We start from the raw sequence: 24,829 nt of genomic DNA, 5'->3' as shown, positions 1-24,829 counted from the left end.
GTGTGGTTTTAATATTGTGCGTAAAGTACGTATTTATTACATAAACAAACTACAAAAATACATAGGTAAGCATACAAAAATTTATGCAACCACAAAAATATTATAGGTAGGTATCCTATGTAAATTAGTATTCATCACTAGGAATTTGGAGCAAAAATCGATTTAATTCAACAACGCCGTTTTTGCATAGTGTCATTTGAATTATTTTTGAAGTTACGACAGACGGCAGCACTCTCGTGTCGCGCGAATGGTGTCCGTTTTGAAATATCCGTCGCTCTCGACGCTCTGTTCATTTTGACGCGTCACTCACTGATGAACTGTGTTCGGACACTTTTCAGTTACTAATTCACTAAATCACTCGCCACTCTACTAAATCACTCGCCCGGTCCGGACCGGCCTTAAGCCCGCCGCTGAAATTGTGTTTTTTTCCGTCTGAATTATGTTCGTATGTATTTGAGATTATATTAGCTCGCAGACACTGATTATTGAATTATTATTCTATTTAATAAATATTGATGGATTAAATTATTTTTTGAGCACCTCTGATTTAGACACGAGCGCCGGTGAGCAGTATACTATCTCTTTCTCCCCCGATACAAAGTATTCCGACTCAGGTGTAAAAACTATCAAAGCCTCAGTGCCTTTTTGCCTCTCGGTCGGATCGAATCGACGTCGAGTTTCCCTCGCAAAGTTTTCAGAGTGAACTGTCGTTTCGTCGAATTACGCGATCGACTTATTACCCCGAAGCCGGATATACCCCTATATACCAGTCCTCTTCAGTTACATAATGTGTACAATATCGATCTATCTACGTGGATACTCGATAACACAACAAACCAAAACATTATTTCAACCACTGGGATTTTACTCATGAAGAGAACAGAGTGATTTTATAACGAAACAAGTTTTATTTATTGTTTGGTGCATTGTTGTGTTTTTTTTTGGTGGATTTTTTAAACATGATTGAACGATGAATCGTTTCAAATGGACAACGAATTAAAACAGTCTAAATTGTGTATAATACGCAAAATAACTATATTGTTATAATAGTTTTGTCATTATTTATTCTGTTATTTAAGTGCCTAAAATGCGCGCACTTGGAGTGTTAATGCAGTGATATTACAATGCACTTACGTTGCATTTTACTTTTTTACGTGTTTTAGTGATAAAAAGTGACATATTATTAATTTATAACAGTTTTTTTGACAAAACAAATAAAACGACAGAATAATAATGCAGTTGAGTAAATACAATAAAAAAGTAGGCATACACTCTTACAGCATTCTTGCAAACTATAGATAACAAAAAATATATATATAATATTTTTTATTATACAGATAAGTATGTTTATTTCATTTTAAATGTACACGAAATATATGGCAACCGGTTTAGATCGTAGATTAACCAATAGTAGTAAAATCAACAAAGGATTTAGTATAGGACACGAGAGTAATCTTGAAAACTATTCAAAGAATCAACTGACAACATCTGGATTGATCGACTGTGATAAATTGAGAAAAAACGACAGCAAAAAAGATAACATAAATGATAATTTGTACAGTTACGATCCCAAAAGTGACGGTATTTCGGAATCAAGTGATAGAGTGATTCCTTTGCTGACTCACAGAAGAAATAAGAGCGGCTCCCGGTCTTTGAAGGGAAGTTTATCGTTGAACTCCAGTTCGCTGGAAGGTGGTGATTTCGTTGAAGAGTTGGGAAGGTACGTGAGTGAGATGTCGAGAAACGACGGTGGACCTGAGGATGTGTGGGCGCAGCTGCAGCAGAAGGAGGCGGACCTCCTTCTGGCTGCCGAGCTCGGCAAGGCTCTGCTGGAGAAGAATGAGGAATTGATGAAGCAGCACGAGCGGCTTACGGAACAGTATTCCAGTAAACTTGAGGTAAGACTTACACGTAGTTATAATATAGTTTATACGAAACTTCGTAGCTAAAAACTAAATATATTTTTCGTACCGGACAGTAGGGTGAGATCATGGGCCTCACGCCCCCATATCGTGAAGCGGCCCCCCTACCTACCGCTAAGGATAAAGACAGTGTAACACTCTACAGTAGCGTTATCCAAATGGTGTACGCGGTAAAATTAGTGTGTATATTTAGTGTTTTATTAAGTATATGTTTTAATACATCCATTTGAATTATGGAGATGTCGAATATTGATACACAATTAAAAATTGTATCGTACAACCACATAATTTTAAATAATAATATTATTACGACTTTCTTTTACTATTAAAGCAATGTGATGTGTGTTTATCTCACTTATCTGGTCAACTTGCCTCGCCGGGCCTCTCCTGAGCACGGGCCCCCAGGCTAGAGCCCTGTCAGCCCCCACCCCTTATAGGGGCCATGGGTGAAATATTATATACCTACCTAATTCAGTTTTCCTTATAATAGTACCTACTTGCTTTAGGTACGATTTCATGTAATAGTCAGTCAAAGTTAAACGAAATTAGAATTAGGAAATAAGTGAGGAAAGAGGTTTTGTAACGGATTATTTTTACGAGAAATGGATGTTAACCACTTGCTCAATCTAGTAAGTCCATGCTTTGGCCTTTTGACCTTTTCTTTGTTCTTCCGAAATATTTGTCTGGTTTCAACCCTTTCTACGAATATTCTAAAATATGTACAAAAAAGGAAGAGCTGCTCATCTCGGTCCAACCAGCTGTCGCTACAGAGACCAATTTTGTTGCATTTAGAAAATTTGCGTTATCATACCTCCTCTCAAATGTAAAGATTTTCCACAGTTTTAACTTATTAATTATTAACTTTGGATTGTGCCTCTACGTGCTCCTCTTTACCATGAGTACCTACTCTCTTTAACTAAGTCATGTTAATTCAGCAGTATGACGACCTCGTTCTTAGGTAACTGCATCTGATACATTAAAAAACGCTAATCTTTTACATCCAAACGTAAGGTCTCATGATATATTCGATTATGACTGAGTGTGGTCACCACATAATGAATCTACGGATTTATTTTGGAAATTAAAATTTTATAGTTATTTTTTATTGTAGACGGCCTCAAAATCTGTCAATACATTACATCATATCTACTGACTATTTTGGTGTTGATGTTGGATGTGCCAAATTTTGAAGCCTGAAATCAATCTCAATGTATCCACGCACCACCATTCACCACCGTGTGCCCTCAACAACAACAAAAAAAAAACACTATAAAATTTTAATTTCAAAAATATATCTGTACATTCAAACAAGATATTGGGTATTATTTATTCTGTAGAAATTAAATAAAATAGTTTGATTGTATTTATTCGGGTAAGAGTCTCTTTTTTTTACAAATCACAATACACATAAATACAGCAGTATATCTTGGAATTTAGTATTATTGGCAAGTTGCTTTTATGAATGTATATTCTTTGGGTAATATTCTATACAAATTCAATTTGTGATAAATACCTGTGCATATTTTTTAGATTATGGTATAATTATATCATTATATCATAACAGTGGCCGCGCGGCTTAAGAGCGTACTTCAGTGAAACGGCAAATAATTTTCAACAGTAGGTGCGACGAAATTTCTCACTAGTCGCCAATCGGAGACCGACAGTCGAGGTGTCTGCACGTTGATTTGTTTTGTCATGGCATCGGATGAGAATATTCTTAAATCGTGTAAAGATTACTAAAAACTTTACGGATGTACTTAAAAAAGAACACATGTCAATGAATATACTATTATTATTAGTAATATAACAATAAACATAACATAAAATGGACGTATGTTGGATTTTTATGACAAATTATATTGCCTAGCCACGATCTTTTTATACCATGCCTCAACTGAAGTATAGACTATAACGCCGTGAGTACCAAGCTCGAATCCTGGGTCTGGGAAGTACACATATTGTTTTTCAATTTGCGTGTGAGTCAGGGTATGGACCTAATAGGTTGAGCAAGTGGCTGACATCCATTTATCGTAAAAAACAACATCTGTTAATACAAACCTCCCATATGATCCTATTAGGATCGGACATTGTCGAAAAAAAAACTATAATTGTAAGACATGTTTGAACTATTTGTAGGCCCCCATTTATTTTTTCTCACGAATCAGTTGCATCAAAGAGACTAGCCTCAGATTCGGGCACATGATAATTAAATGCTTATTGATGATACAATTATTATTGCTTCTATGATGACTATGATGAAGCATCAAAATATAGAGTAAATTAATAACAGCTAGGTATAATGATTATGACATAACAACGTAGTAACAATGTATTATATAAATTGGAAATTAAAACACCGGAATCATTAATCAAAGCTTATAAGTAGCATGTAATTAAGTAGGTATTGACTATTAAATAACATTCGGTAATAATTAGTTACAAACAAAGCATGTTGATATAAATATACATATTAATTAAATTACATTGGTTTCTCGTATCATATCACCGCCAACTTTAGATTAATAAAGCCTGAGCATAACTTTTTGCACAAGTAACGAGTGGTCCACTTTCTTTCGACCATGTCCGATCCTAATAGGATCATATGGGCCCCCACAGAGTGGAGGTTTGTATTAACAGATTTTATTTTTACGAGAAATGGATGTCAGCCATTTGCTCAACCTATTATTTCCATACTCTGACTCATACACAAATTGAAAAACAATATGTGTACTTGCCAGACCCAGGATTCGAACCTGGGACCCTTGACACTATAGACCGGCGCTTAAGCCAGCCCACTGCTATACTATTTATTGATAATGTACTTGCAAGCAGAGTTTGGTATTCTATACTGACTGAAGAGTATAATAATAAGTTATTAGTTATTGTCGTTTAGAATTGACTGTCACATTGACAAACATCCTAGTGTATTATGATATTATTATACACAGAAGAAGTTTACTTACTTTGATCGTCACTTCCAATTATTAATAACACATAACCACTAAATCAGATGAACTCCAAGGTCTCCAAGATACTTTAAAATAATCTGAAACTAAGAATACTCCGACAAGTGAACACGTTAGACGCGTCAGTATGAGCACTATATAGACAATGACAGGTCATCCATAGACAACGGGAGGGGCGAAAAGTAGGACCAGTCGTGTAATGTATCGGTTTCCTTCTTCAGTGGGCAATGATCATATTCATTTGCAAATTTCAACTAGTATTATTTAAATTATAATTACACAAATTTGTAGTAATTAATTGTGTTAGTATTTACTTGGTAATTACATATAATTATTATAATGATTAGGTATTGATGTAATATTGTTATTTTAAAATAAAAACACCTTAAATATAATATTATAATATATAAGTATTATACTTTTACCTTTCTGTCGATGTTTATTACATGAGAAGCAATGATTGATAATACTTTCTTATCTGCTAATTATCTTTCTTATCATAAGTATACCTACATAGAGCATACTTAATTATTTGAATAAATAATATTAAGTACCTATTATCTACTTTACATTTTATGTCTGAACAATGTTTTATACATCCAACATTGCAAAGAATTTTCAGTTAAACATACATATTTATATGTTTTTAATAAAAATTGATGTTTTTTTCCTCCAAAACAGAACAACTAGTATAAAAATAAAACCTATGTATTATCTGTTTATTAATTGAATACTTATAAAACTTAAGTTTATAAAAGAAATATTATAATATATACATAAATATTTAATTTATATAATCTCTGAACGTTGGCCATTCGGCGTAAAAACCTCAATAATTTATCTGCTTTATTTTGATAATCATGCACAACTCCACAGGATTATTAAACTCATTATTTCGTTCTATTTAATCACTCAAGCATTTTAAACTTATTATATTGATTAAGAATAGTTATACCTAGCTTGCCGGCAATACTGAGTTGAGTCCCGTTTAAATAAGGATTTTCAGCGATTAGATACAGAAGTTATATAATTTGATTTTTTACGGCGTATTAAGGGGGGACACGCTCGTCGAATGTCAAAATTGAGTTTTTATTGTATTTTCAAACCATGATACTGGACAGTCCTTAAACGTTGTAGATAATCTATTTATATAATTTTGAAGCCTTATTATCCTTTATAGTTATTTTAAACATTTGATGACTGCATAAAGTATTTTTGTTACATAAAATAGTATTCTTTTAAACCTCTCGCTCTAATGTTTTAGAATATAGTCATATTTCGGTACATAACTGTGCAGTGGTGTTAAGATTTTTTACATTTATTAATTTTTAGACGCATTTATAAAACCATTAGTATAATTTATTACGAGATAATTTTTGTAAAATATTCACGATAAAAAATATTTTGATAATCTCTGTGATCCCAAATTTTACAAGAATTAGGCATTTTATTATTCAAAAAGTCGGCAAGATTAACACATTTGAAGATAATTCTAAAGATACTTATTATAAGCTATGTCTTTGAACATTCAAGTGTGATAAACATATTATGAATAATGATTGCTTTATAATAATTATTGACCTAAGAATAAGGTAGCGTTTTTTTGAAATACGCCATTTCTTTTGTCATTCCCTAGTAGTTAAGCTACAACATACGGCCGTAGCCATAAATTGACAAACTCTAATTAAAGTAGGGAGTAAAATTATGTTAACGCGCGTGTTTGAACAGAGATATAGATTATCTACAACGTTTAAGGAGTGTCCAGGATCATGGTTTGAAAATACAATAAAAACTCAATTTTGACCTTCGACGAGCATGTCCCCCCTTAAAAACCTGTGTTATTAAAAATCTATACCTACTACATAATAGAGATACGACAATTTCAATATGAAATATTATATTTTTCCTGAAATGTCATAGTTCTAATTATCAGTGGACTGTTTTGTCGCCGTTCCGTTTCTTCATGTTCTGTTTATTCATAGTACCGTCCGATCCTAATAAGATCATTGGCCTCCACAGAGTGGAGGTTTGTATTTACAAATTTTTGTTTTTACGAGAAAATGGATGTTAGCCACTTGGTCAACCCATTAGGTACTCTGACTCCAAAAACAAATTGAAAAACAACATTTTAGGTATGTATTTGCCAGACCCAGGATTCGTATCTGGGACCCACGACATTATAGATCGACACGCAAGCCTCTCGGCCATCGGTACAATACAACAATTTATTATTAAAAAAATATTTCACTTCATTTGTGAAAACTTAATAAAAATATTAATGATAAATACAATCATAAAATAATATGTAATAATAAGATGGGATCCTTTAAAGAGTTAATATTTTTTAATGTTTTTAGTTATGTATTGAATATATAAAACATTTAAAAAAAAAAGTAAATTGTCGTCGCAAACTGCAAGCTTCGTATTTTTTACCCAGTGCCTCTGGTAGATGGAGCATGCACCTTAAGGTTTCTCAATATGGAGTCTTTGAGGTTGTTACGGAAAATTGTTTAGAAGGGATGATAGGTAAAAATGGTTTTTAAGAGAGACACGCCAACGAATATAGGGAAAATCATTTATGAAATATTCTTCCTGATTGCTGGAAACCAATGGGAATGGAGAGGATAAGCCATGGGTCGATTTAGTTAAACTGTGAAAAATACTCATCCAAAGTATTTAGATCTTTCTCACAAAGCGAGTGCCTCTTGCGCTTCAAGGAAATACGCCATGGCATAGTATTATAATACAGATTATACCTATAATTTAAAAAGAAATTCGTGTTTTAAAAATATACTGAATGTAATACATAGATGTTATTGGGCAGGGTGTCATTAGAAATAATTACATCGCATAAGGTGTCAATGCTTCTAACTAACCAATTACCTAATGGGTATCATTACCTATTAGAAACCTTGGGGCCAGTTCGTAGACTGATTCATAATAATTTCATGACAGTTTGACATTGAAAAACAAACGGACCTGGAACCTGTTCTAGAATTAAATTAATATTAATAATGACATTAAACTTTCACATGGGGTTTTGTCATATATTTTGACAGACAGTGATCGTTAATTCTCATGGGATACGTGTGTAAAAAGACAAGGCCTACGTCATGTGAATAATAGCAAGCATGCTGTATGCGTATATATTTTACTTTTATGATTTAAAAAAATAAAACAATAATAAAAAGGTTTTATCTTTTTTAACATTTTCTTAGTTTTTTTCCAATTTAACCCATAAGTATAATAACTCACTTGAATCTAGGAAATCAGTTCCCATTTTTACAACGTTTTTATTAGGTCGTATTCTTATTTGTCCGTTGGTTGTTTATCCGGTACAAATCTTGCAATCAATTTTTAACTAACTTCCCGACTAACTAGACATTTTAAACTTTTAGAATATATCAGAACACGAATCCAATGCATTTTTAAAATACTTTTAGCCATCTTTAAGTAGAATTGAATTGATTTTCAGTTAATTCTGTTTTGTATGAAAAGTTATTAGTTATAATTTGTTTGGAATTTGTCTATTTTGATGAAAGGTTTTTTTTTTAATTTTCTCGATGTCTCAAGAATTCTCGAGAATTCTTTTCTGGAAATCCCGAACCTTGAGATTGAGATTTTCTCGGGAAATACCCAACTCTACCCGCAACCCATCAAACCCATGTATGAAGAGGCGAGTGATACTCTAATAATGCCATCTTTAAACCTAAATAAAACATGATAATATAATATAATAATTGTTAATGTGCTAAATAAATACAGCATACAAAGATAAGATAAGTAAATTGTAGGCAACACGTCATATTTTTCCCATTACAATATTTTGATAAAGAATTTTATATAAACATTTATATTACAACTTATAATAGATGTAAAAATGTGTTCATGAGTCATATTATAACTAAACAATAATAAACCAGTTTTTACACCTTATATTATATTTGCGACAATCAGTTCAAAAAATGCGGAACCTGTACGATAACTCCGGGGCAAAATTGAAAGTAAAACAAACAGAACACTGTCATATAATATACGATATATAGCTATGCTTATATATGTTTTTGAATGAGCTAGGCCTCCCTAAGACATTGACCGCATTTTATGGCCTAATATGTTTTGATAGTAATTTATAAAGCCGACTTATGCCGAGAAGTGCTTGGGGGCAAATTATTGATTAGGTAGTTATTTTTTGCTCGAGTTAAGATTATATTTGCATATTGAGTCTTGTATAGTGAGTCTTATCCATTGGATTTTAAACAAAATATATTTGTATATTAAATATCTATATATACTCATATGAACAATTTAATAATATGTAATATTATATATGTATCATAAATCGTGATATTTTTTTAGTTATACTTACTGTGATTAACAAATGGATTAAATGTATGCATTAATAATTGTTGACCCATTTAGACGTTAAGGTTTATATTTTTAAAATAAATATCTCTATTCCTAGCAACATTGCGCCCAATTGCGATTGCGTTTTCACTTACGACTTTATCCCAGTCGAGACGAGACGATTTTTTATGTGCTACCGGGCTTAGCATGTAATGCAGAATCATTTTTACATAGATGCGCCAAGCAGTGGTGTCAATGGTGCGAAAAAGTTGGGCGGCAGGATTTAGGGGGCGGCAAAAGTACGAAAAACATTTTTAATGAAAATGAACTATATTATTATATGTTAAAAATTATACTTAAATAAATGATTCCGTGCTCCATCGATACATATCTGTCGATTTAGGACGATTTATATTACAATTTAAAAAATTTAAATTTAGTAGGTAAAATGTATATAGTGTATTTATAGAGACCTAGAGACTTAATTGCCTCTATCTCTTCAGCGAGTTATCTCGCTATATGAGGCCGCACATACAAATTTCGCGAGTTATCTCGCCCGACTTAATTACTAGCCACTGTCGATTGATTTGCATAATCTAAAAAAAATATATATAATATGAAACACTAAGCTACAAATTATCGGTATTACAGCGATTGTAGTAAGAGCTTCGCTCTACATTCAACGTGTGTCGTTAAAAATCTACGGCCTTTCAGATACTGCCATAGTAATATCGTGAAACATGGAAAAGGTTAAACGTCGGCCTATGTAATCGTGGGTCGCAGGTTTCAACAATACGTTTCGTACGGCCTTTATCAGTCACAGACCTTTTACACATTTTCTGGTGTCCCCCAGAGCTTAAACTTAGGGCCATTGCTGTTCACGATTTTCATAAATGACAAAGCATTGGTAATTAAAAATGCTATGTTTTTGTTGTTTTCTGACGACTTGAAACTCTTCATGGAAGTTGTCACCTTGGACGATTGTCGTCAACTCCAACTTGATATAGATAATAATAATTTAGATTGGGGCAGGCGTAACAAACTGGACTTCAATATTGATAAATGCAATGTTTTATCGTTTACTAAAGCCTCACAAGTATTGTTTTTCCAGTACTCGATGCATGGCAGAGTTCTCTCGCGAATATCATCTGTAAGAGATCTTGGAATTTGGGCTTTGTCTTGCGTACTTCCCGGGTCTTTTCGGATGTTACGGTATTAAAAATTCTCTATAACTCCTTAGTTAGAAGCAGACTTGAGAGTGGGTCTATCGTTTGGGCCCCGCATCAGTTGAAGTACGGCCTTATGGTGGAGAGAGTCCAAAAGAAATTTTTGAGACTCCCTTACTTTCGGCTGTATGGATATTATCCGTGGCTCTATCCGACTGATTTTCTCTTAGGGATGCTTACATACTGTAGCTTAAAATTTAGAAGGGATCTTTATTTAGCTACATATTTTTTCAGACTAATACGCGGCGTAAATGTGAACTCTGCCATTCTTGGTGGTGTTGGCTTGTGTGTCTCCGATAATTACCTTATGAATCGAGGGCATCCGTTGTTTGTTCTCCCACGGTGCAGAACTAACCTGCCATTAGTAATGCCAATTGGGAGGGCAGTAACCATGTTTAATGAAATCGCATCGGATATTGATATATTCCACTTAGGTGAGGGTGAATTTAGGTGGAGGTTGTTTTTTAAATTCTTAAAATAGGGTCTGCTTAACTCATCCGGTGTACTTCCTTGTACCTATATACTTAATATTTTTTGTATTTACACATTGTGTTATGTACATAAAACTGTTTTAATAATATTTCTTTGTTTCTAATGTCATGTTGTGAACGTCTTAAACTTATAATTTGTAATTTCCACAATATGTAAAATAAATAAATTGAAAATTGAAATTGAATTCTGGGTCTGGAAAATATACATATTATTTTTCAATTTGTGTTCGAAGTCAGAGTATGGACTTGAGAGTGAGCAACTGGCATACGTTTCTCGTAAAAACAAAAATCTTTCAATACAAACATCCACTCTGTGAATGCCTATATTATGATCTTATTAGGATCGGACATGGTCAATATATAATATTATTTCCTATACTAATATCAAATTCGACCGCAAGAAACAACTGTCAATTAATTTGCCGTCATTCTAGCCTGCTACATACACTGGCAGTCATATAACAAATAAAATATAAAATTGCTATGATTTAATATAGACCTCCAGTTGGTTTTGTTTGAATATAAGTATTTCCTAAATAATTATTAATGGATTATGTAGCGTGATTGTAGGCTAGTTTTTACGACGAGTTAAAATTAACTGTAAAAAATATTATCGGTAAAGCTAATTCCTTCCTTCCAGTTGCGTAAATCATTGACGCATTATTATATTGACAAAGTGTATGAAAAATAAAATTACTATAAAATTTTAATTTATCGTAAAGTTCAGTCAGCCAAAATCGTTTGATTTTTTTATTATCATTGTTTCGTAATAAACAGATAAATATAGGTGAAACTGTCGGAAAAAATCAATAGTCAAGAGTTATGCTAATTTTTGTAAGTAAACTTATTGTGTTTTTGATAAAGGAAAATAATTGATGTAAATATATAATTTGTATGTACTTAAAACTCTACTACATTGCATAAGGGTGAGTCTTTTTTTCATGTCATTTTTTTATTCGTTAATTTTTGGCAATCGACTTTTTGTGTTTTAAATCAAGATATCAATTATTACCTTAATTATTACTAACCGGTGTCAGGATCTCTCCAAATTTTGGTGAAGTATAACGTACTTGCACTTGCTGATAATATAATACAATATTTTTTTATTCAACGAAAGCTAATATAAATATTATAAAGCCATACACAATATTATTATAATGATTTTTTTCTCAAATGTATGTTTCTGAATATAAAAAAATGTTGAGATTATTTTTTATCGTAAAGCTACTCGAGACAGTCATACATATTAATATATGTAATATATGTATGAATGTTATATATATATCGTTATCTCAATACTACAACTAGATAACTCGATTTTCACTGATTTTGAGATAGCTATTGTATATTATGATTCTACACTCCCTTCTTTACCAAATGATACAACTAGGTAAGTCAGAAGTTAATGGAAACTGTTTGAAAATATTAGATAACTTTAAAACAAAAAATGCATTAAATAAATAAAATAATGTATCTACAATATATAAAATGAACATTATTTAATTGTGCCCAATAAGACAAGTACAATATTCCTTTTCTATTTTAAATAATAATTAAAGCCTAGATTAATTATGTAAAGTTTAAATTTAATTTTCCTAACAATGACCAAATCGGAGTTATCTAGTTGTAATGTTGAGGTGACGATAATATGTACAAAACTAAACTGTTTAATATTCCCTTTAATCATTTTAATTTTACACTGGAGTGAAAGTATGATGTACAATACATCATTATAATTAAATTATGTATTAATACAGTACCTACTTATTTGAGTAACCAACATATTATTATTAATTTTCAAATTTCTTTTGAATACGCAACAATTTCTGTATATTTATGTTGCGAAAATCTCCCTTTTAATTGTATTTTACAACGTTTTTCTTAGCTCGTATTCTTATTCGTCTGGTGGTTCTTTCTCTGGTACAAATCTTGCAATCGATTTTTGACTAACTTCCCGACTAGCTAGACATTTGAAACTTTTAGAATATATCAGAACACGACGCCAATGCATTTTTTTAATACTTTTAACCATCTTTAAGCAGAATTGAATTCATTTTCAGTTAATTCTGTTTTGTATGGAAAGTTATTTCAGAAATATCCGTAAAAAGTAAAAGACTATTATTGGTTGCTAAGGGGGTGGTCCTAGCAACTAAATTATTAATATATACGTGCGTTACTATGGAAATCAAAATGAAATGTCAAAATGACATTTCAATATTCTATATTTGTTTGTTTTTTATTTACTTCATATCAAGTACAAGTTTGAGAATAATAATTCAACAGAAAATTTAAAAACGTTGTATATAAAAAGTTCTTTTTATCTTGTAATTATTTAAAGTAAAATTGACGCGAAAAATACTGAATGTATTACGTACATATGCATACTGTCTTATTTTGTGATTATTTATGCTCTTAGGACAAGTCCAGACCGAGATACAACTGTCTGTAAACAAATTAACTACAATATACGCTAAGGCCGGCTAAGGAAATAATACGTAGGTACTAGGGATTCCAATCCCGGGATCCCGAGCTATTTTCGATACCTATGAATCCCGGGATTGATAAACATAATCCCGAAACTTTCGGGATTGATTTTTTATCAGTTTTTATGGAAAATTAAATAAAAACGAAAATATAACAGAAAAAATACTTTTAATAACAAATAACTACATTAGAAACAAACTGAGTTTGAATGAAGTTTGATTTATACCCATGTGTAAGTTGCCGATTCATTTTATTTTTTCACATAAATTAATAAAAATGAGCAAGATTGGGAAAAAACAACGCTTCGCACTATTAACAAAGTAATTCTACCATGATCTCATACGTTTTACGGCAGTTTCATATTTGGCTGACTAATTAAATTTATGAAGCGGAAGGGCCATAAGGACACCACGATTTGCTTTACTATCAGAAACAGCAATCTCATATTAAATTCACACTATTATTTGTATAACAATATTATTTACCCCATTAAACTCATGTATTTCCAAGATTGAAAGTATACAATATTAACAATAAAATGTCTTAAATAGTATAAATTATACTAGATTTACTTTTTACCGATTTTATCAATGTTGTTTGTAAATATAAATTTTTTATGTTAACAATGGAAAAAATGTCAATCCCGGGATCATAATTTTGGCTCGGGATTGGATTCCCTAGTAGGTACTTAGTTACTATTAAATGTTTAAATAGATATAATATCATTTATATCGGAGCAATTGTCTCAATAAGCCAGTGTGATTATATAAAGTTCGTAGGAGTTATTAATTGATAGCAGGGTATTGTAATATATAGGTATACTTTGATAATGCTTGAAATCTCTGCGTCTGTCCATAACGTCTGCATTTTATTGGTAGAATAATTATTTTATTTCCGATTCGCCTTGAAATTTATCTAACTTGTATTTGCCTTGTTTAAATAGAATATAACATAAAAAATGTACTATGCCCACGTTTCCTGCGAATTCAAAGAAAGCGTAGGCACACAAACCAGTTAAAACCGCGATGAGATCTGCCTTTTCCCATAGAAACTTACACATTTGGACATAATGACTTTGCATAGAAGAATATGACAAGTTTTTTTTTTAAATAAGCCAAGATTATATAAGTAATAATAATTTGATTTTATTTTGAAGTCATTGAAACTTATAAGTATATACAGACAGAGGTTTATATTCTATATTTTTATATTAATTGTGTTATTATAAATATTTTTTTAAATTGTTTTCATAATATTATAATATTTTAATATTGTAGACTCTGTCAAGATATTTATACAAATACTAGAAAAAATACCTACATTAGTATGTACTATTTATAGGTAAGAATAATATCATAATCAAAGCAATATTTTTTTTTGACTTAAGCAGTGCTCGAAATGGAGAATTTTACGAACTGAAGTGCTCGATAATTTTCCACCGTATTTATGTAATTTGATGTATGTTTTGTAAAAAAAATGTGTACGTGACGATATTATAAGATGACGCGTTAGCCGCTCGGTCATCGTTGTAAATATAGGGTAACAATATTCATCGCTAAAAAAAGCGTCGATTTGAATAAAAATATGGATTGGTAGGTATATATTTCGATTGAGCCGGTAAATAATTCCTGAGTTAGTCACACGAGAGGCTTAATTGTTAAGTTAGGTACATTTTGTCGTTAATTAAATTTAAATTATATTTATCATAATTTATATACTTAGTTAAGTATATGTTTTAATACTTTCTCATCAAATGAATGTTCTATCATAATTATACGTATTAATACATTTTTTGTACAATTTTATACAAACTATACAAACTGCTTTCACGAAAAGGCAATACATTGTAATTATTACTCATCACTATCAGCAACGCAGACCTATTATATTATCTTTAATTTTAACGATGAAGTCAGCATTTTTTTTACAACAGTTTAATTGAAAAACATCCTACGTCTCTAACACAGTAAGAAAAGCCAAATGTAATAATAGTGGAATTAATCTGCAATGAACAATTCGCGGGTGTATTGGTAGGGATCACTTGCTACAATGCCTATTTGATATTAAAACTACGATAGGGGTTTACCGTATACATGGACATATCACTGTAGAACGATTCCAGTTTATAGTCATATTTGTATAGTACGTCACTTTTGTCAAAGCGAATGTTCCATCTCTCATTAACGATGAGAGAATCTATAAATAATACAACATAATATCGTCACTGTTCTGGCAGAAAACACTAATTCGAAAAAATTACATATTGAGTTAGTACCAAAATGTTCCTTATTTCAAACTTTACCGTCTGGAAACCTTCTTAATAAACAAACAGTCTTTATTTTAAAGTCATCCTTTTTACGATTATTTTTAATAAACTCACATGATAGACCATTATTTCAAACATTTTAACTACTTCAAAGTCAAATTACTCAAAACTAGTATTCTCCAGTTAGTGTGTTCTGCCAGAACAGAGACGATATAGTAACCTATATTTTACGTCCATAAATGTTATGTCGAACAATCCGTGGAGGGAAAGTTACAATGATATTCGTATTCACAAAGTGATTAGCTATGTTGTGGGCAGTGGGGACGTAGGGGTAGGCAGATTAAGCGTCGCTTGGGGGCGCAGTTACTCGAAGAGCGGTAAATCGATGAGAATCATTTAGAATATATAGAAATAGCTACCTAAACTTAGTAATAACGAAAATATCTTTTCATTAAAAAAATCAGCTCACTGGTTTTATTGGGTTCGCGATATCTAGTTTACTTCCGTTGCCCTTCGACGTCATTTGTGACTAGAAATGACACGTGCATATTTGCGAATAATTAGTCTGATATTTTGTTAGTAATGTATCCATACAACACATTTCTTGGATATTGGACTGGAAATGTAAAATGAAAGGATGATGTAAAAATAATGTATTTAAAAAATGATGCGGCATTTTGGCGCTGCCTAAGGGCGGCATTTTATCTAGGGACGTCACTGGTTGTGGGTACTATAACTGAAAATACTTACTAATCAATTGTAAATGAAATAAGATTACCTACCTTCTTTAATAGATGTTGAAATTAAACGTTTTGTTTTATATATTATAAGACTTAAGCGTCCGCCTATAACGTCGTGGGTACCAGGCTTGAATTCTGGGTTGGCAAGTACACATATTGTTTTTCAATTTTTAAAAATTTGTAAAAAAAAAACAAGAATCTGTCAATACAAACCTATCTAATATGATCTTATTATGATCGGAAATGGTAGAAATATATATTATCATCATCAGCCTGAGTAGATTCACTGCTAGATAAATGTCATCCCTACTCCCTCTATTCTTCTCGATCGTTAGTTCTTCGCTGCCACGTACATCCACCGAATTTTATGATATCGTCTATCCGGCGGGTTTTAAGGATATTTAGTACCCATTGAATACCAGTATATGACGACATTTGTCCAACGGTTGTCCATTACCCGAGTGACAGGTCCAGCTCATTACCATTTATTATCTGCTTCCTTGTCCTTCGTTTTTTTGTGATCTTTCCGCGTTATGGCCAACATGCATCTTTCCATTCCTCGTTACGCTTTTCGTAATTTTTGGATTTCTCTTACATTAATAGTCCATGTTCCACAAGTAAACGTGAGCGTTGGTAACATACATTGGTTGAATACTTTATGCTTAAAACACAATGTAAGATCATTTTTTAAGATACGAGTACTATTTTGGCGCCCAAATGCACTTCATGCCAGTCTATATATTATATATGGACAAAAGTCAAAATATGTTTGCTTGATTTCCCTTTCCCAACTGAAATCTACATAAATGAAAAAAAAAAGTTTTTTTGTTCTAATTACCTTGCTTGGCAATTCTAATTTTGAATTTTCGTTACACTTTTAAGTAAATAAAATCCAATATAATACAAAGCTCACACCACACTACACTTGCAGCTAGTAATTTATTATAAAATTACATTTATTTTTTTGATTTTTACTAGTAAGTACATCTCTATATCCGCTATAAAATACGAATTTTCTAGGTCCATGTAGCCAAATTTGGTGCGTTGGACATACAATGTATTATCAACGCAGACTGTGATCATTTCCGATGACGAATCTATGCGACCTCTACTAACAAAACACATTATTATTATCCGAGCCTATTTAAAATTTTCCGGATGCACTTTGAATTTGATGCGAATTAATGACAGCATTTTTTTCACGTTTTAATACCGAATTGTACTAAATTCAACGCAACGAATATTCTGCCGCTAATTTTAAATAAAAATAATGTTTACTGAGAAGCGATTTTTCTTAATGGTTAGGTGCATGTAAATTATTGTACGTATACAGTCCGCCGTATCACAGTTCACCGTGGGCTGTCGTACAGAAAAGAGATGACCTTATAGCATTGCAGACGTTAACATTCCAATGTCATTCAATTAAATAATAACACTAATTTGATATATTTTTTTAATTTTTTTTTTACATATTGTGGACGTGACAAATTATAAGTTTAAGACGTCCACAACTTGACATGAAACTATATTATAAAGAAGAAAGAAAAAGAAAAAAAAGAGCTCGATAGGTTTATTACTATAATAAAAATTTATATATATATAGGTATAATTCGGCGCGGCTTAAACCTCGTGGGTCCCAGGCATGGCCCCTACATCCTGAAGCGGGCCCCAGGCTAGGATGTTTGGCGGGCCCCCTACCTATCGTTAAGGGTAAAGGCAGTGCGACGCGCTGCAGTAGCGTTTTCCAAATGGAGTATGCGGTAAAAGTGTATTTTTAGTGTTTTTTTGTATTTTTAATATGTACATCCATTTGAATTATGGAGTTGTGGAGTAACGTACACGGTTAAAAATTGCATCTTACAACCAAAAATATTTAATTATTAATATTATCGAAGTAAAATGGCGCCGCAGGCGACTTTTCCTTAGTATTAGAGCAAATTTGTGATTTGCGTTTATCTTACTTATCTGGTCGACTTGTCACGCCAGCCCCTTTCTGAGCTCGGGCCCCCAGGCTAGATCCCTATCAGCCCCCCCCCCTTGTGGGGTCCATGGTCCCTGGTTCGAATCTTGGGTCTGGCAAGTACACGTCATATTGTTTTTCAATTTGTGTAAATGTGTAAATTGTGATGGAACTAATTGATAGGTAGAGCAAGTGGCTGACATCCATTTCTCGTAAAATATAATATATATTCCCATATGATCTCATTAGGATCGGATATGATCGAAAAAAATGCATATACATAATATTATATTATTTTAACACTACCATAGGACCTAATGAGAGTAGTATGGTGAAATAGTAGTGAATTTCGTAATATAAGTGAAACAATCATAAACGTCAAACACCCAGGCTTTGAGAAAATCACATACATATTAATATATTTATGACCTCACCATGATGGAACCCGGAGTTTCCAGATGAAAGGTCAACGCCTTACGCACAGGACTATGAGAGCTTGATATTTACGACCACCTACTTGCTAATCTACTTTTGATAATACAGAATTTAATATATATTTTACTTACCTACTTAATTTTTTCTGTCTTTCCCTTGTATTGCGGTAGTTTTTATTACATATTTTTTAACGATGTGTTTTATTTCTATATTAATTTGATTACAATGGTATACATTTTATTTATTTATAAAACGAGTATTACGGCATTACAGCTATTGGCCAATGCGCCATAATACATAATAAATACAAATGTATAAAAATATCTTAATTACAAATAACAATAAAAAGACAGCATGTGTAAATATTAATGAAATATAATTATCAATTTAACCTATTTAATACGTCCACAAACATTATATAGTTAATAAAAAACAAATCAACCTTTATGGTGCCATCAAATAAGCTAATTGCACGATACACAGCATCGTGAAACATAACATCTGTCCTGCGACGAGGTATCTTGAAGACCGTGGAGCTACGAGTGATATTGGTGGGAACATGAAAATTAATATTTGCCAGTATATACGGATTGTAAATGAGCCCACGAAGAAGTAAAAAGAAATGCTTTAAAAGAACAATCACTCTTCGGGTAGACAGGGATTGCATTGATAGCATACCCAGAAGAAAACGAGTCGGGAAATTCATTTTATTGTCATTATCATAAGAAAAGAACCCGAATGTTAAGGAGTAAGTAGAGAAATCTAAGAAATCTATTGTGGACTCGATCCAACTTAATTGTGTGGATAGACCTATTAGGACTCCAAATAATGCTGGCATATTCAAGAATACTCAACACAAATGATACGTCTATTGATTGCCGATACAATGATTCACAGTAAACTGTGATACGGCTAACAATATACGTACAGTTTTCTGGACACATTTTTAATTAGATATTTCACAACTATTAATAACTATATTGGCCTTGACCCCCTTCAAAAGCTTTCTCCATTACGGACGATCCACTACATACCACTTTCCAATTACTTTAGCTGAGCATCCTCAAATCCCCTGTGGCGTAGTCTAGCCATCGTAGTTTCGGTCATTAAGGCATTACTTCTTGTCGTCAGGGGATGCATACATAGACAGCATTGTCGATAGCTTCTCCGCCATTCCTAAGTAAATGCTGCTTTAAAATATAATTAAAATACCACCTCTTATAGTATCAAGTTTTATGTAGGTAAGTTTATTAAATATGTACTGTATTTATTTTAGAGAACCAAATCAATGCAACAACATCCTTTTTAAGATTAGGATAATATTATTATATTATCCATGAAACTTTATCTCAAACATTGCTTAACTCTACTTTCTTCCTTTATTTGCAACCTTTTAATATAATATAATATTATATGTGCTCACAAAATGTTTTTAATTTTCATTATTAGAAAAGAAAGACCATCAGATGACATGTTTACTTTTTACAATGTCTACAAAATATTCAGGCTTTCTACTAAAAGATACTCTAATTTATTTATTGTACGTCATCAAGTCAAATCAAATCAACTTTATTTATTTTACATATAATGAACATAACAAAGTATAAATTCAAAGCGTTCACGACATGACATAAAATAAGTGTTAATAATTTTAAAAAATAACAATACAGAGAAGTGTGAGTTAATAATACAATAAGTAATAAAATAAGAAAAGAAATAAAGTAAATAACAAAATAAAAGTAGATGGAAGCACACAGAGTGAACTTTGATAGACCCTATCTTAAAAAAACTTATAACACAACGCCCACCTAAATTCACCCTCACGTAAGTGGAATATATCAATATCCAAAGCGATTTCATTAAACATGGTTATTGCCCTCCCAATTGGCATTACTAATGGCAGGTTAGTTCTGCACCGTGGGAGAACAAACAACGGATTTCCTCGATTCCTAAGGTAATTATCAGAGACACACAAGCCAACACCACCAAGAATGGCAGAGTTCACATTTACGCCGCGTATAAGTGTGAAAAAATATGTAGCTAAATAAAGATCCCTTCTAAATGTTAAGCTACAGTATGTAAGCATCCCTAAGAGAAAATCAGTCGGATAGAGCCACGGATAATATCCATACAGCCGCAAGTAAAGGAGTCTTAAAAATTTCTTTTGGACTCTCTCCACCATAAGGCCGTACTTCAACTGATGCGGGTCCCAAACGATAGACCCACTCTCAAGTCTGCTTCTAGCTAAGAAGTTATAGAAACGTGATGATGACGTGGCTCTAGCTCTAGAGATTGCAATACCGGTATTTCGGTATTTCTTATTGAATACCGGTATTCGTCCAAACATATGAAGAAAAAAATCAATACATATTACCATAAAAATCTATTTCAAAACACTATTTTATTGCAACCTAAAGTACATTCCTACTTTTATATTGTTGACATTTATAAATATATTATACATCATAATATTTTAGAATTGCTAATTTTTACAAATACTCCGGGCAGAGGAAAATCTATCTGAAATTCAACGTTTGTTGGATGTACTATCAACGTTGGATCAATAGTTATAAAATAATTTGAAATATTTTCCATGTCCATTTTCCATCGCGACATTTCTATAAGTATATTTGAGTGATTTTGTTTTAATATTATTTAACTTTCGTAGGTTTCAGTCAATATAATTGTATTTTGGCAGCATAAAACTTATACACTAAATTTAATATAGAATATATCGTCTCTGTTCTTGCAGAACACACTAACTGGAGAATACTAGTTTTGAGTAATTTGACTTTGAAGTTGTTAAAATGTTTGAAATGGTCTATCATGTGAGTTTATTAAGTAATAGTAAAGAGGATGACTTTAAAATAAAGACTGTTTATTTATTAAGAAGGTTTCCAGACGGTAATGTTTGAAATAACGAACATTTTGGTATAACTAACTCAATATGTCATTTTTTCGAATTAGTGTCTTCTGCCAGAACAGTGACGATATCATGTAGTAAGTAGGTAATGAAAAAAAACATTAATTTCATTTTCGAAAAACATAAACGTGTATGCTATGCTAATACCGAAAATAAGTTTTTTTGATTTTTGAAACCGGTATTGCAATCCCTACGCCTTCAACCAAAGTAAATTAAACATACATAACTTGAAAACACCTTAGATATAATATACCCAGTAGAAAAAATCATATTTAAAAAAAAATACGATGCTCGACGGGATTTGAACCCGTATCACTGGTATCTTTTATATTTGGCGAGAGCCGGGCGTCAGTTAGTAATTAAGGTTCTTAATTAATATAAGTACCTACCTTGATTTAATACACAAAAACCGATAGCCAATAATAACGCAATTTGATAAGCATTTCATGTATGAGCTACTAGTTTAAATTGCCGTAATTACGTAGGAGGCTCGTAGCATAATTTCTTAATGCACACTTGACGCGATACCAGCAGTTATACGGGTTCAAATCCCGTCGATCATGTTATTTTTTTCAAATATGATTTTTTTACTAGTGGGTATATAACTGAGAGTAGAGATTTGTATTAACAGATTTTTTTTTACGAGAAATGGATGTCAGCCACTTGCTCAACCTATTAGGTCCATACCGTGACTCACACACATATTGAAAAACAATATGTGTACTTGCCAGACCCAGGATTCGAACCTGGGACCCACGACATGATAGTCCAACGCTTATGCCGCGCGGCCACCGTGGGCGTAAATCATCTTCTGTTCTTTTCTGTTCAAAAAAATTGTTAATACAAACCACTACTCTGTGGAGGCCCATATGATCCTATTAGGATCGGACATGGTCGGAAAATATAACTGAGGTGTGTTCAAGTTATGTATGTTCAATATTATATGGAATGTTACATTCTCAAAGATCTTGTGAATTATTCGTTGAATAAAAGAAAATGGTTCATTACAAATTAAATTAAATGTAACAACGCGAAGTGTCTTGCCACTAATAGAATCATTAGCATTAGGAACATTTCACTTTGATTAAAACTCCATTTACATATTCGAAGGTTTTTCTGTAGTATACTTCAAAATACAGCATAACAAAAAACTATTACAAAGTGAACGCGCAGGCCATGGAAACAAAAATGTATTATTTCGTAAATTGATTTAATTCGTCTGACATAGTGTTATTCCGTTGGTTTCATGTTATTATATTTTCTCCAACTCGATCCAATGATATAGATAGGACATCTCGCTTTCCACCCTGTTATGGCGCTTTGATTTACGCCTTTCTGATACAAGATATAGCGTATTACTTCGCCAAACTATTTCCCAGTTTTTCATTCGACCAATAAATTAGTTATATTATACGATAAATCAATATAGGGTGTCACTTAGGATTTGGAGGACGATTCGATTCCATTACAGCGAGTATGTATACATTTTAATCTTGATACATACGCTGTTTTAACTTGTCATTTTTTTCTATATTAATAAGGTACCTAATTAATTTAACTTTTAATAGGCAGTAAACATATTGTTAACTTCACGGATTTGCTAAATAACGCTCTACTGCAGTCAGTGGCGAAGAGTTGAGGTAGGCTATTAAGAGCATACTTCAGTGAAACGGCAAATAATTTTCAACTATAGGTGCGACGAAATTTTGGACTCGCTGGCAATCGGAGAGCGAAAGTCGAGGTGTGAACACGTCAAAATGTTTTGTGATGGCGACGGGAGTATTAATTCTTAAGTCGTGTAAAGATGACTAAAAAACGTTACCCATACGAATATAATATTATTGTTACTAATACAACAATAAACAGAACATTAAATGGGCGCATGTTGAATTTTTATGACAAATTATGTTTTGTTTTGCAGGCATCGTTTGCACAATCTTCGCGTCGCGTAGTCACGATCGTTTTAGACCGTGCCCCAGCTGAGGTATAGTCTTAAGATTCGACATAAATAGTGCTCAGTTATATTTATTTGTTTTCATTTTACTAAGAATACTAATTATCGTATATGGAATTTGTTAGTTTTTAAAATTCAATTAAACCCTGCCTAGACCAAACCGTAATAACAGAATTAGGCTGTCTCCATCCGACAAAAATAATACACACTCTTTCAATCATACTTATTTGTTTTCATTAACAAATTCCATCTACAATACTTATTTGTATTCTTAGTTCAATGAAAATAAATAAGTATGCCTGACAAATTGTGGTGTGATATATTTCTGTCGAATCTACACAACCTACCTCTACCCGTTGCCATTGATAAGTATACACGAACCATTATTTATATGTCACATATTCGATCATCCATCATAATTAAACTTTTAAGGTGAAAATTTCCTTTAAAAATAAGTGGGCAGAAAGGTATTAAAATGGCCCTGCACAAAGGCCTGAATAAAAACAAACCATAGGTGCGAATGAGAAATCATTGGGCACGCTTATATCTCCGCAATATGCGTTAGAGTAAGATAAAATTCTACGGCTGAATTAAATATTTTTTGGAAACGTCGTCAGTAAATATTGATTTGAATGATTACATTCATTTAAAAACAGCGAGCACGTGTTGCTGAAATTTATTATTTTTGTGTTAAATATAAAGTTAGTAGTAATTATTTTTAGTTTTTTTTTTTTTTGAAAACATGTCTAACTGTATTGCATTAAAATTTGGCAACCATACTGAGAAGCAACATGATGGTATAACGTTTCATAGTTAAGTTAATAATAATAAAATTGAGGTTCTACTGTGCGTTATTTCTACGCAAGAAACATGGCTTCATATAGAGATTGCAATACCGGTATTTCAAAACCGGTATTCCAGTATTTATCAATACCAAAATACCGGTTTTAAAAATCTAAAATACCGAAATTTTCAGTATTAAAAAACCGCACACGCTTACGTTTTTGACGATGAATCTTCTTCATGAGTTTGTTCTGTATTTCCTATTCAATTGAGTGTATAAGTTATATGCTGATAAAATGCAAAATATTGACAGAATCCAATATAGGTGAAAT

At 32.1% G+C, this 24,829-nt stretch overlaps 1 protein-coding gene across 1 annotated transcript in view; it reads left to right on the top strand.

Moving 5' to 3' along the window:
* The first annotated feature begins 1,229 nt into the window (after positions 1-1,229).
* The window catches only part of LOC147069570 (bicaudal D-related protein homolog), a 272,966-nt gene continuing 249,366 nt past the window's right edge, over positions 1,230-24,829 (top strand). Inside the window, exon 1 of the mRNA XM_085950325.1 lies at positions 1,230-1,898. Within this exon, the coding sequence (XP_085806451.1) occupies positions 1,362-1,898 (537 nt within the window). The 5' untranslated portion in view covers positions 1,230-1,361. The remainder of the gene's footprint in view (positions 1,899-24,829) is intronic.

Source organism: Rhyacophila brunnea, unplaced genomic scaffold (genome assembly GCF_057557595.1).
Source record: "Rhyacophila brunnea isolate RB1 unplaced genomic scaffold, BYU_Rbru_1.0 scaffold_23, whole genome shotgun sequence".
Lineage (NCBI taxonomy): Eukaryota > Metazoa > Arthropoda > Insecta > Trichoptera > Rhyacophilidae > Rhyacophila > Rhyacophila brunnea.
This window is presented reverse-complemented; position numbering and strand designations above follow the sequence as displayed.